General features: G+C 38.9%; 1 protein-coding gene across 1 annotated transcript in view; it reads right to left on the bottom strand.

The window, feature by feature from the left end:
* GPC6 (glypican 6) overlaps positions 1-13,952 on the bottom strand; it is a 1,213,294-nt gene that overhangs the window by 118,723 nt on the left and 1,080,619 nt on the right. The window contains exon 5 of the mRNA XM_011933786.1: positions 8,516-8,646. Within this exon, the coding sequence (XP_011789176.1) occupies positions 8,516-8,646 (131 nt within the window). The remainder of the gene's footprint in view (positions 1-8,515; positions 8,647-13,952) is intronic.

Raw genomic sequence — 13,952 nt, 5'->3', positions numbered from 1 at the left:
ATTATATCATTGTGCTCTCAAACAACCTTATGAATAGGTACTATAGTCGTTCTCATTTTTAATGTGAGTTAATTTAGACAGATAAAAAATTTGCTCCAAATCACACAACACAGAACAACTAGATCCCATGTCAGTCTTGTGTCAGAATCTGATCTGGTAACTGCTATGCTATTCTAAAGAATAGTGGACTAACTTCAAGTACATTTTAAGGTATTTTCATTCCTTATCGCTGGAAGTCTCTCTGGCATTATATTTTCATGTTCTGAATTCAACTCAGCACAATGTATTGTTTCTTCCATGTGTAAAACAACGTGTTAGGAAGACTCTTTGCAGAATGTTAGAATGAATAAGATGTAACTCTTGTCCTCAAATAATTTATAATCCTGGGCAGGAGAAAGTAAGTATAAAAATAACCATAACAAAAGGAATAATATGCTCAGTGCCTTACAACAGATATGCTAATACAGGAGCTCAAAGGAAAAAAAAGATAAATGCTACTGGAATACAAATATATTTATTTGAACTAAATTCTAAACTAATCCTGATATCTGAAAGAAGATATTCTCTCCATCTGAAATTTCCAAGGTATTATTTATCCCTGAACATTTTGAAAGGAAAAAGATCTAGAGAAAAAAGAAAGATCTGGATGCGGGAAAAAGAAACCTGTGATAATCAGCAAGGTGATCATGTTCATAAAACTATAAACTATTAGAGCGGGCAGGGGACATTAAATTAACCCCTCCTTTTACAGATGAGGAAACTAAGCCCCAGTAGCTGGAGACAGAAGTTATTACATTCTCTGTTCTGTTCTCTTAAGGTTTTTTTTTTTTATCTTCATTTGCACTGTAGATTGGGAAAAATTGTCTAGAGAAAATTAAGTACCTGAAGGCTGTCCTGCTCATCTTTAATGGGTTCTACCCTCGTCGGTAGTAAGAATTAATTGAATGGATGGTTTCAACTGGAATGTAATAAGTCTTCCTTCTTAATTTAGATTATCTCTGACAAACCAATCTTTTCCTAGATTAGGTTTGAAATTATTCCGAATATAGTTAAATGATATATAGTGAGATCAGTTTCATCTTCCCTGATAGGATAGGAAGCAAGTTATCAACACATCTGAAATTCAAAGGCAGAGATTCAGGTTTTTTCTCCCTTCCCTTGGGGAATTTCCACAAATCTACAAAGTTCTGAACTGTTGGGTAACTGTGCTGGTGGAAGATGGTGGAATAATGAAGGCTCTTCCGTGCCTTTGACGAAGATTGAAATTGGTGAATGTAGTAAGCTTGGTTGGGGCTTGAAGCACCAACAACTACGTTTCCTATCAATAGGTTCCCTATAGTATGCTGTGGGCAACAATCCTCCCTTAGATGGCTGGATCCTCAAAGGCTGAAGTCTATCTGGTGCTGGTGGGAGGGTAATTACTGGGGAAACAGCATGGCATGCTGGGAAAGTCTTTCTCTCTGAATCTGACAGACCTGGGCTGCAATCCCCTTCTGCCACTTGTTTGTTACATGACCTCAGGCTTACTCGCCACTTGTTTGTTACCTGACCTCAGGCTTACTACTTAATCTCTCTAGACTTAACATTTCTTACCTGTATAACAAAGAAATGAAGGTTCTTTACAGGAGTGCCATGAAGAGTTGAAATAAATACAGAAGGCATCTAGAAAGACCAAGATTTCACCAGAGGAAGGACTCTGTCTTGTCCTCTGTATCAGTCCATTTTCATACTGCTATCAAGAACTGCCCAAGACTGGGTCATTTATAAAGAAAAGAGGTTTAATTGACTCGCAGTTCCCCATGGCTGGGGAGGCCTCAGGAAACTTAAAATCATGACAGAAGGAGAAGCAGGTGTGTCTTATATGGCGGTGGGTGAGACAGAGTGTGTGAAGGAGGAACTGTCAAACACTTATGTAACCATTGGATCTTGGGAAAACTCGCTCACTATTATGAGAACAGCATGGGGAAAACTGCCCTCATGATCCAATCCCCTCCTGCCAGTTCCCTCCCTTGGCATGTGGGGGTTATGGGGATTACCATTCAGAGATGACATTTGGGTGGGGACACAGAACCAGGCTATAGCATTCTGTATTGTATTCCTTGTGCCTGGTACTTGGCAGAGTGTTCGTTGAAAGGATACAGCAGGTGTTCAACCAATGGTAACCATGGTTGTCACTGTTACTAGGAGATTCTGTCCCCAAAAGGAAATTGGGAACGTTTTAATATGCTCTTGCCCCTGGTCTTTAAAAATGTATATGTACATATAATATTGTACAAAAGGTATACAAATGGAGTTTGAAATAAGTGTCATGTTATTACCAAAAGATTCTAACTTGGTTATACAACTGGACATAGCCAATGTATTTTTTGGAAATAATCTCAATGTGCTTCATCCCTAATAGCTTCCTTGTGGGCTAAAAAGGAGAGAAAATGGATCTGACAGTCCCTATAAAAACAGATCAGAGACAAGACTGGAACATGAACATACGTGGTGAGAATAAATCTTTCTTTTGGTCTGTAAGTCCCACTTCTTCATGATCTCAATTATTAAGCAGAAAAAGATTAGCTATTCCTTCTCCTAGGTATGATGTGAGAGTTTGGGGAAAGAGATATCCCATCTGAAACTCTGGTGTGTTCACCTTTGGCCTTCAGATACATAAGAGAGAAAAAAGAATTTTATATTGTGTACTATTAAAACTCTAGGAGAGGTTGGAAGCAATGAATGACAGGGTTGGATAAGAGAAATATTTAACTAGAATTTATCACGTGGAAGTACTAGGCGTAGCTGTAAAAGGTATCAGTCAGAAAGAGGGAGCTTGGGTCCTCCTGGCTTTGCTACCTTTGGCTGTAGAACTTTCTCCTAATACATAATCTATTCAGTAAATATTTACTGAACCTTGCCCTTGTGTGAGATTGACTCAGTAGGCACTGACATCATTAGGGTTATGGTTAGGGTCAGGGTTAGGGTTAGGGTTATGCATCGATTAGCGAGATGTGCTTTGGAATCAGATGCTCTTCTACCCTTTGCACTGTGAAACCTTGGTAAGTTACCTAAATTTTGTCTTGAAAAATAACTTTTCTGTCTTTGTAAAATAGGGAGCTCTATCTCATCACAAGCACTATTATAAATATTACACAATAGAAACCATGTAAAGCAATTAGTATTGTCCCTGGCAGTAAGCACTCAATAAATACGAGTTGGCAGTTATAAATATTGTTGCGTACCTGAAAGAGGCTCTGGGAATGACTTCTAATAATAATTGCTTTAATAAAATAAATGATTTCCAAAGGAGAAGTTGCCAATCATATTCTAGAGGAAAAAGTTATTTTAATTTCTAAATTTTACAACCCTCAGGATGTCTGGCCCCAATTAGGAGCTAGCTTCTGGCCTCACCTGGAGCTTGCCTTTCAGAAGTTAACCATATTTCTGGTTATGTAAATATTCAGCCTCAGTCTGGAAATCCAGAACTTCAAATGTGACGAGACTGTTTATCAACAGTGTCCTAGGGATTCTTTGAAAAAAAAAAAAAAGATAAATTCAGCCACCCAGTTCTTAGCTAGAATATAGATTTTAGATTCTACTTCATGTGTATTATAATTTCATGAATGTGGCTTATATGGTAAATGAAACTACATATTTCTAAATTTAAAAGTAAATTCCATTCCCTTGATGAAATAAAATCTCTTTTCAGAATACATCTGTTCCAACAGCAAATCCTGTTGGTGTTTCCCATGGAATTTGTCTAAATTCCAACCACCTTTACCTCTCCATGATATTTAAAGCTGGCTTTAGTTCTTCCTCAACTCTGTCTTCCACATTAGGCTCCTGGCTTCCTTTCCCTCTTTCCTGAAGAGTCTTCTTGTTCTCTTCTTCCTCTCCTCTTCCTTAATTCCTTGCATCCTCTTTTCTCTGTGCCAGCCCTACCAGACACACTATTTTGTTTCTGCCAGTTTTTTGACCCTTGGTCCTGTGTCCTGTCATGTGAGTGGACTCCTACATGCCCTCTATTATCCCTTTTTTTTTCTTTCTTTCTTTCTTTTTTTTTTTTTTGAAATGGAGTCTTGCTCTCTTGCCTAGACTACAGTGCAGTGGTACAATCTTGGCTCACGGCAACCTTTGCCTCCTAGGTTCAAGAGATTCTCCTGCCTCAGTCTCCTGAGTAGCCGGGATTAACAGGTGTGCACCACCATGCTCAGCTAATTTTTGTAGTTTTAGTAGAGACGGGGTTTCACTGTATTGTCTAGGCTGGTCTCAAACTCCTGACCTTTGGTGATCTGCCCACCCGGGCCTCCTAAAGTGCTAGAATTACAGGTGTGAACCACCATGCCTGGCCTCCCTATATTATTTCTACTCTTGATTTTAACATTTCTTACAAAGATATGTATCATATTGAAGTACATTGTTTATTAACAGCAATACTGTAATAATGTAGTTGGAAAATTTTCACAAAAATGTCTGATTTACATTCTAGTAATAAACAGTCCATCTGATCTCTTGAAGAATTTTTAATAGAATACTTGACCTAAACTGTAGTTAATAACAATGTAATTTATCCTTGAAAACTGCTGAGAGAGTAGATTTTAAGTGTTCTCACTACAAAAAATGATAAATCTGTGAGGTATAATGCATTTGTTAATTAGCTTGATTTAACCATTTCACAATGTATACATATTTCAAAACAATCTTTTAACATCACATGTATATACAATTTTATTTGACAATTAAAAATAAATTTAAAGAAGATAATCATTTAGTTAGCCCATTCTTTGAACTGGGCCAATTTTTTTTTTCTTTCCTTTTTTTTTTTTTTTCCCCCTTTCTAGAGCCAGGGTCTCATCCTGTCACCCAGGCTGGAGTGCAGTGGCATAATCATAGCTCACTGTAGCCTTGACCTCTCTGGCTCAAGTGATTCTTCTACCTCAGCCTCCCAAGAAGCTGGGGACTACAGGCTCATACCACCACACTGGGCTAATTTTTATTTTCTGTAGAGATGGAAGTCTCTCTGTGCTGTCTAGCCTGCTTTTGAACTCTTGGACTCAAGTGATCCTTCTGCCTCGGCCAACCCAAAATGCTGGGTTACAGGTGAGAGCCACCACACCTTGCCTCTTCTTTTAAATCAATGATTTTTATTACTTCATTAAAGATTTCTTAAATGAAACTTCTTTTATGCCACTGACTTGATTCATACTAAACTGCTTAGCATTGTTTTTGTGCCATCAATACAAATGTTAATATAGCCCTGGGGAAAGGCAAATCCTGTTTGTTTTATCATAAGGAATAGTTCTGATTTCTCAGACTACTCACAATGGTTGTGGGGGTCCCTAGAACACCATGAACCCCAACTTGAGAACTACCATTTTAATTTGCAAAGGTATTCCATAAAACCATATTATTTCTTCTTATCTAGACATTTTATAGATGAGTATGGAGCACTAAGGGACATTTCAACACTAAGTATATATTAGGAACTTAAAATTTGTCTTTGTGGTATCAGTGAGTAAACTAGACATACCTAAAATCCAGGTCCCCTGATATCTGGTCCTGTGTTCCTTTTATTAAAGATTTATTTATTTTTCTAGGTTTGGATGGACATAGGGAACCAGTAGCAATGTAAAGGAGGAACATCTAACTGTCTAACCTCCACACTGTGCCACAACTCCATCAATTTGTATGGCGGTGAGTGACATTAGTTACCCTGACTTGTTATAGTACAAAACTTTGTGGGAGTGATTTCAGACATTGGATTTAATATACGTAGATGATGCTCTCAGAAATAACATTTTTTTGAACTTGAAGCTGGCCTCCCAGTCATCTCCCTGTGTGAACAGGCCAACTCTCCTAAAAAAAGGAGCTCTTTTAGTTTTAAGTGAAGAAATGTAACTCACAAAGAAAGCAGGGTGCGGGAGTGAAATGACCAGCCATGCAGCAGACTCAATACAAACTGGTTGAGGACAAGCAGCGTAACTATTACAGACGTGGTTTCTTTTTTTATTTTTCTTTTTTACCTTTAAGCTCTGTTGGATTGAGAAGGCATGGTTTCTTTGCTTGAAATGGGTCCATGTCTTAACAGTTGTTTGCAGCTCACTCACCGGTGCATTTCCTTTTTTTCTTTATTATGTATTCAACAAGCATCTGCCTACACTTTCTATGTGCCAAGTGCTGGGCTATGTTCTAGCTACACAGCTGGGATTCCAGCCACTCATGGAGTTTCAGTGAGTGAAGTCAGGAGAAGACTGGTAGGGAAAAAAATATCAAACAAATACATATATAATAGATGCTGTGACAGATTTCTGTGATAGAGAATTGCAAGACGGACCTACTGAAAGGTGAGAGGAGTGAAAAACATTACAGAAGAGAGAAGCTGCAAGCATACTCAAGGAACTGAGAGACAGACCATGTGGCTGAGCAAGTAAACAAAAGGGCCAGTGGTATTAAACAAGGTTAGAAGGTAGGCAGGGGCCAGATAATGCAAGAGTTTGCAGGAGTTTTATTCCATTCTAAGTACAAAAGAAGTTTTTTCCATTCTAAGTATAAAAGAAAGGCATAGTGGAGGACTGGGGACATGGAAGGAGGTGGGTGTGGTGCATGACCTTGTTGATGTTGTAGAAATACTTAGGTTACTGGATGAAGAACAAATTGGAGGGGGTTCTAGAGTGGAAGCCAGGAGACCAGTGAGGAAGCTGTTGCTTTTAGAGAAACTGAGATTCCTTGAAAAAAAAAAATAATCAATGATAGAAACTTCCTGTTCAAATATGTCCAGGCCCTGGGGAAGGAGAAGTTTCTTCCTATTACTTATTATTGTGTGGTGCTATGTTATGTTAATTAATTCATATAATTTCTGATCTGTTCAGTGTCTGTCTCTCCTCTTAGAAAGTAAGCTTAGGGCAGAAATGGTGCCTTGTTCACTCCTATCCCCAGGACAAAACCATGTCTGCCACATGGATTCTCAATAAATATTTGCTGAATGAATGAATGAATGAATGGAATAAAAAGGGTAAAAAAGAATACTTGACTTGGAAAATGTATGCACATGCACCAATGGAAACACACCTACTTCTAAGAAGTTGTGATGGTCTCAAACTGCAGATAATTTTGTTCATGTGTTCCTCCTGTCCTATTCTCTAGAGCTGTTTTTAACATTAACAATCTTAGCACCTGATTACTTGAGGACCAATGGGATACCATGCCTCTCAAAATAGCATTAATTGGTTTCTAGGCATAGATTTGAGAGGAATGGATGATTTCTATTTTTCCACAGGAAAGAAAGAAAATGGCCTTTCATGGAAACCCCAAACATGCTATTTCCCCAACAGGTGATGGTAATTTGGAGCATCCTCCTTTATACAGGCTACCCTGAGCTCATTAAAAACCCCCAAAAAGCCTATGAAACTCTAGCTCATCCAATCTCCCAGGGAGAAAAAGGGACCCAGGCCAGATTCTTTCCTCTCCTTCATCCTACCAGTTCACCCTGAAAAGCCCAAATCTAGTTTGACTCATGCTTAGCCGAGGAGACCTAGTAGGAATCCGTGGCTCTTTTTTCTGCTCTGCAAGGTCTTCCTACTACCTGCATGTCCCCTCCTGCATGATTATATTTGAAATCTCTTTCACAAAGGATTTTAAATATTAAAGAAAGCTAATCATGCAACTCTTTGACTGACATATTTTAGTGTAAATGACTTTCAATTAAAATGCAATCACTCAGTCACCAGGTTTAAAGGACTGATACAGATTTGGTTAGTGTTTCATGAAAGTGAGACTAGTCAAGAGAACAGAAGGGCATTGTGCAGGCATCACTATGGGAGAAAAAGGTTGGTGAAGGAAGAGGCAGGAGACCCACTGCAAATTTCTCAATTTTGCTTAAGGCGGGTCCTGTTTATCTTCAACTGGATGGAAACAAATAAAAAATTGTGCACCTGGCATTTGTGTTGTGCAGCTGCAAACCCAGGAGCTCTGTCTCCTATGATTTATGAAAATGTGCTACTTTTGTTCTTTTCCTGTGTGCTTGACTTCATACAAAGGAGCATTTTCCCCTGAAGATTCGTTAATGAAAGTTACACCAGAGTCTTAAAAGGAAGTCAGATGGGATGTTTCATTATTTACAATTGAAAAGATAGAACATGTGCCTGGTCTGCACAGCCGAAGATATAATTAGAAGTTGCTAGAGACAGAACAGGGCGAGGGTGTGCAGACATTTCAAACATTAAAAAGAAAATTCCCCCCAAATTGCTCACAAATGTGAGGGATTAGTCAACATACTTGGGGCTCTCTGAAACTTTTTGGCAGCCCATAATTTCTTCATGATTGAGTAGTTGCAAGCTAAAAAATTGCTTTCCTTCTCAATGCCATTTTGTTAGACATTTTTAATGAAGTAGCAAATTTGTGGCTCAACAGGAAAAGCTCACTGACAGCATATTAGAATTTATAAGCCCAGCCGACATATCTAGTTACTTCGTTTTTAGGTTACCGCACCTGTGTAACGTCCATGTATTGGCAGATACATTACTAATGCAAATACCTTGGCAGACACCTGCATGCTGTTTTCTTGCATGTTCATAATGGCTTCAGAAATCTTGACATCTATCGGGTCCATGACTGACTCAATGTTGAATGGCCCCTCCAGTCGCTCTGCCACCAAGAGCATTGCATCTGTTAAAATACAGGAACATGATTTATTTGCGAACTGGGAGCTCCAGGTTCCCAACCTGTGTTTAAACATTGTTAGGAGAACTGGATGAAAAATAACCGTGCATTCACATTTTTAAATTTGCTTTCATTATAGTGCAAAATGAAATAGATGACTGAATCTTAACGATTGTATTTTGTTTGAAGATTCAAAATTATTTTATATGTCTAGAACCAGGGCTGAAAATAAGAAAATTAGTCCAAATGCAGAATGTTAAATATATCTACTGATTACACATGAAGTACAAACAGTATTAGGTCAGGGATCAGCTGCATTTAGAAAAGGAGGTCTCACCTATCTTCTTCTGGAGTCTGGGGAAAACTGAGAATATGAGGGAAGAAGTGCTGATTTGTGAATTTGGATGCACAAAAGTCAAGACCCAATTGAAGCATATCTACCTGTGTGAAGCATTTCTGGGTCTCTCAAGATGTATAGATCTGTCTGGATGTGATCACACTACTCAGCATTCCTTTCAGCATTTGCACTTTGACATCTTTTGGGGGAGAGGGGAGCTTCTCTGATTTGGTTTTGTATATTCAAGGCCTATTATAGTAACCACCACATTATAAGCTCTCAAAAAAGTTGATGAAATTACACTGAACTGAAATGAACGCAGTATTTCTTGGAAATATTTAGTTTTCTGTTGAAGACATCAGCTATATTCAAAGTCTGAAAGTTACTGTGGCCTGGGGGAAAAAGGACAAGTTTTTGGGTTGGATCATAAGGACTTAACATAGAGTCACACTTCAAAGTTATGGGGTTGAAATCATCTCTGAGCAGGTTCTCTTCTTGTTTAAATTAAAACACTCTCTTCTTTAGTAGAACTTATCTTCTATAGGTAAGGTGAGAAGCTGTTTGATTTGTATCATAAAGTGGGGAAGTTTCCCTTTGGTGATTTCAATGTTTCTGTTCCACACTGAACCCTGACCATGGTACTAGGCTTGCAGGTTCTGAGGCCTGCAAACTCATCTCCCCCAGCCACAATAAAAGTGCTCAACTTAACCCTTTCCTAAGCAGGTGCCTTTCTGGCCTTGGGAAAAGGCAATCCTATTGATGACCCAGCACTATTCAACATAAAACTAAATGGCCCCATTTGCCCAAACACCAGTTCCTATATTTCTATTCATTATCTCAATTCATTTGCCTTGTTATATAAACTAAGATAATACATTTTTTATATAAGTAGGCCCTATTTATTTTTCTTTTAATGTAGACCACTAGTCAGAATATGCTGCTTTATGTTGTTTCTTATCTGGTTTATGCCATTACTAATTTTTTAAAAACACAATATAAGTAAAAACTGAAATAAAATTAGATTCTCCTTTGAGGACTCCAAAGCCAGTATACATTGGCTCAAAACTTCGGGATCATCCTTAGTGAGACCTTTTGCAAGCTTAAAAATTTGCTAAGGGTAGATTTCATGTTTTTTTTAATTACGCACAATAATAAGAACACTAATGACTATTATGTTGATTAATTTCAGTAGTTCTTACTAATCAAAATACCTTTTGATAAATCATTAAACAGTGTGAATGTATGCAAATACACTGAAATACTGGATTCCTTTTACTAAAAAACACACAAATTGTTCAAATTCTTAGAAAAGCTCAGATAAAATCGTATGTGAAACAGCTAGATAAAATAATGTGGATGCACTGACTATAATGATACATAGGTTTTTGTGAAGAATAGGAGGAAGACTGACAAAGGGCATTAATAGTGTGTTTTTGGGCTTATATTTTTCTGATGACAGAGTTGTTTGTGAAAAAAAGCTACCTGATAGAAGGCCAGATAAATCTACACAAATAACATGATGTCTAAAAGCAGAAAAAAATTTAAAAAACAAACATATTTGTATTCACATGATATAATTGCCCCCATCCCCAGTCCCCTATTTTGTTCTAAATATTCATGACATGCAAGGAGAAGCAGCTTTTCAGAAAACTCCTCCAAGATTTTTTGGGGCCACTGTAAAAGGTCAGGTTCATAGCTACTGCCTGGAGAGGTCAAGTTCAAACACATGATGAGGTGACAAAGCAGTGGAAGGTCAGAGCTGTCCGCCCTGGGACTTGGAAAAGGCCTCAAAGTGAATGGTGGCTCTTCTTTGACCCCAGGCCCCAGGTGGAGAGAGGGTCTGCATGGCCCACTGAGCAGCCACGTGCATCTGTGCTTGACTGCTTTGCTTCCCACCGGCCAGGCAAGCCTGTCACCATCAGTCAAGCTCCCTGGAGGAGAACCTCCTTCCCACCTTGGGGCTGAGGAAAGCCATGCCTCAGGACGTGACACCTCAGCCTCTCTCTCAGCTCAAAGTGAAGAAAACACAAAATAACTTGGTGACATCAAGGCAGTAGTTGGTAAGCTTCTCTGAAACCAGTTAAGTCACAACATAGCATAACTTACTCCAGAGGCTGCCGTCCTGGGCTATCTTAATTATCTCTGTGCCACTTATATTTTGAAATATTGGGAACATTATTTTTAACTCTGCTCTTGGAGCTGTTTTCTCTTGCCAATTAAATCAGGACAGTTACAGTATGTCAGCTAATGATCAGCGGATCCTTTCTGCTTATATCTCCTGTGTTGTCCATTTTGTTTCTCCTTAAAGAAGACTACTGCCTCCCTAAAGCAGTATGTAATTTTTATCTGGAGAATAAAATTTAGATATATTAGAAATAATTGATATATCAGCATGAGGTGTGGATGTACATAGAGAGACACTGACTCTGTGTTAGTCTAGGGTTGGTGGGGGGCATGTAGCAACTCCACGAGAGGTGCCCAACCAAAGGCAAGGAGCCAGGATGCGGGTAAAGCCGCTCCTCTGGACCAAGGCCCTCTACTTGTGTAAGCATGGGGTTTCTGGTTAGGAATGAAGACTGTGGAGTCCGGTGCCCAGGTTTCAATCTAGACTCCTCCACTAAATGCCTGGGAGATAATGTACAAGTCATTTAGTTCACAAAGTCCCATTTTCTTAAACTATGCAACGGAGATTATGAAAATATATGCCTCATAGTGGTGGTAGGCACAATGAAATGAGATCGTGCTTGTAAAGTTACTTAGTACAATGACCAGCACAAAATTAGCTCCTAACAAAGCTTAGCTTTTATAAGTCACCACCTCCAGGCACTGTAAGGGGAAAGGAAAGGACCAATTTGTAAGATATTTTGGTGGAAGTATTGACAGCAATTGCTAGGAGGAATAAGGGAGTAAAAGGCACATGGATGACTTTAAGATGCATAGCTGGTGCTCTTTTGCATGTTAAATTAATCTTTTGATAATAGCTGCCTTTTGATGGATGAGTTCATTAGTGAAAGATACAAAGCTGCATTATTTTCTCATGATGTGCTTCTTTGCCAATTAAAGATGACTGCAATATCTTTGACACTCTTTTCACTGAGAGGTGGGGTTTATGTCCTGTCCTCTGAATCTGGATTGGCTCAGTGACTCCTATGACTGACAGCATGTGGTTGAAGTGACACTCTGCCAGTTTCCAGTGCTAGTAAATTTAAGAGACCACTTTCTGTCTCTTACAAGACTCTACTCTGAGATCACAGTGCTGGAGGGGGCATGTGTAGGGATTCCAGATGATAGTCCCAGTTGAGCCTAGATCTCCATCTGCCCTTGCCAAGCTGACAGACATATGAGCAAAGCCATCTTGAACCTTCCAGACCAGACCATCTGCCAGCTGATTACCACTTGGTGACCCCAGTCAACATCACATGGAGGAGAATAATCAACTAGTTGAGCCTTGCCTGAATATCTGGTGCACAGTGATATGATTTGGCTGTGTCCCCACCCACATCTCATCTTGAATTGTAGTTCCCATAAACTCCATGTGTCGTGGGAGAGACCTAGTGGGAGATAATTGAATCATGGGGGCAGTTGTGCTGTTCTCATGACAGTGAGTGAGTTCTCATGAGATCTGATGGCTTTATAAGGGGTTTTTCCTCCCCTTTGCTCATACTTCTCCGTACTGGTGCCATGTGAAGAAGGACATGTTTGCTTCCCCTTCTGCCATGACTGTAAGTTTCCTGAGGCCTCCCCAGCCATACAGAACTGTGAATCAATTAAATCTCTTTCCTTTATAAGTCACCCAGTCTCAAGCAGTTCTTTATAACAGCATGAGAATGGACTAATACACACAGTACACTGATTTATAATAGTAGGATTGTTATTTTTAACCTGCTAAATTTGAGGATAATTTGTTTTGTGGCAAGAGGAAACTGGAACAGCCAAATGACAATATTTATAAACTACTCAGATATTTTCCCATTTTTGTTTGACAGGACCTAAATGTTCAGAATTCTAGTCAATTAACATTTGACAGATTTAGCATTTATGATGTCCCCTCTGATTACAAACACTGAGATGGTCAAGAAAAAATAAAATGTTGTCCAGAAGGGAACAGAGAATTTGCTTTAACTTCTACAAGGCATTATGGTACACCAAAGGCACACCAGCTAGCCTCAGGTGAGGAACCATATCCCCCTTGGGATGTGAGAGAGATATAGAGTAGGTTTGGAAGAAGGAAACAACTCTCATTTTTGTCTAAGTATTGACTTCATGAAGAATGAAGTCTCTTGTCACAGGGAACTAGTCATTATCTGCTATGTCTGGATGGCATTGGATTAAAAACTATCTTACTGCTGTTTTTAGTAAGGAGAATCCTGAATGTTTATGTTCCCCTACAATATAAATCTTAAGTGTGACTCAATATGACTATACATACACTTTCAATTTGTATCTTGAGAAAAAGAGACTTAAAATCAGAAATGGTTTTCCTGAATGCCACTGACTTTAACCTAGAACATAATGATTGTGTTTTAGACAAAGCAAGAAGATAAACTCATTTTTTAAGAATGATACGATCTTCAATGAGAACACATGGACACAGGGAGGAGAATACACACCAGAGCCTGTCGAGGGGTGAGAGGGAAGGGGAGGGAGAGCATTAGGACAAAAACCTAATGCATGTGGAGCTTAAAACCTAGATGACAGGTTGATCAGTGCAGCAAACCACCAAGGCACATGTATACCTACATAACAAACCTGCACATTCTGCACATGTGTCTTGGAACTTAAAGTAAAATTTAAAAAATTTACAAAAAGGATATGTTTTTAAGATTCTCCTAGGTAGAAAAAACCTTGAAAATTCAATTCAAATAAGCTCAACTTAATCTAGTAACTATTTGTTAAGTGCCAAAGAGGGTCACTATAAATTGGTAGGGGCACAGAAGCTGTCCATAGTGCTGCCTTCATGGAGTTTAGAATCTTT

Source organism: Colobus angolensis, unplaced genomic scaffold (assembly GCF_000951035.1).
Source record: "Colobus angolensis palliatus isolate OR3802 unplaced genomic scaffold, Cang.pa_1.0 Scaffold13, whole genome shotgun sequence".
Classification (NCBI taxonomy): Eukaryota; Metazoa; Chordata; class Mammalia; order Primates; family Cercopithecidae; genus Colobus; species Colobus angolensis.
This window is presented reverse-complemented; position numbering and strand designations above follow the sequence as displayed.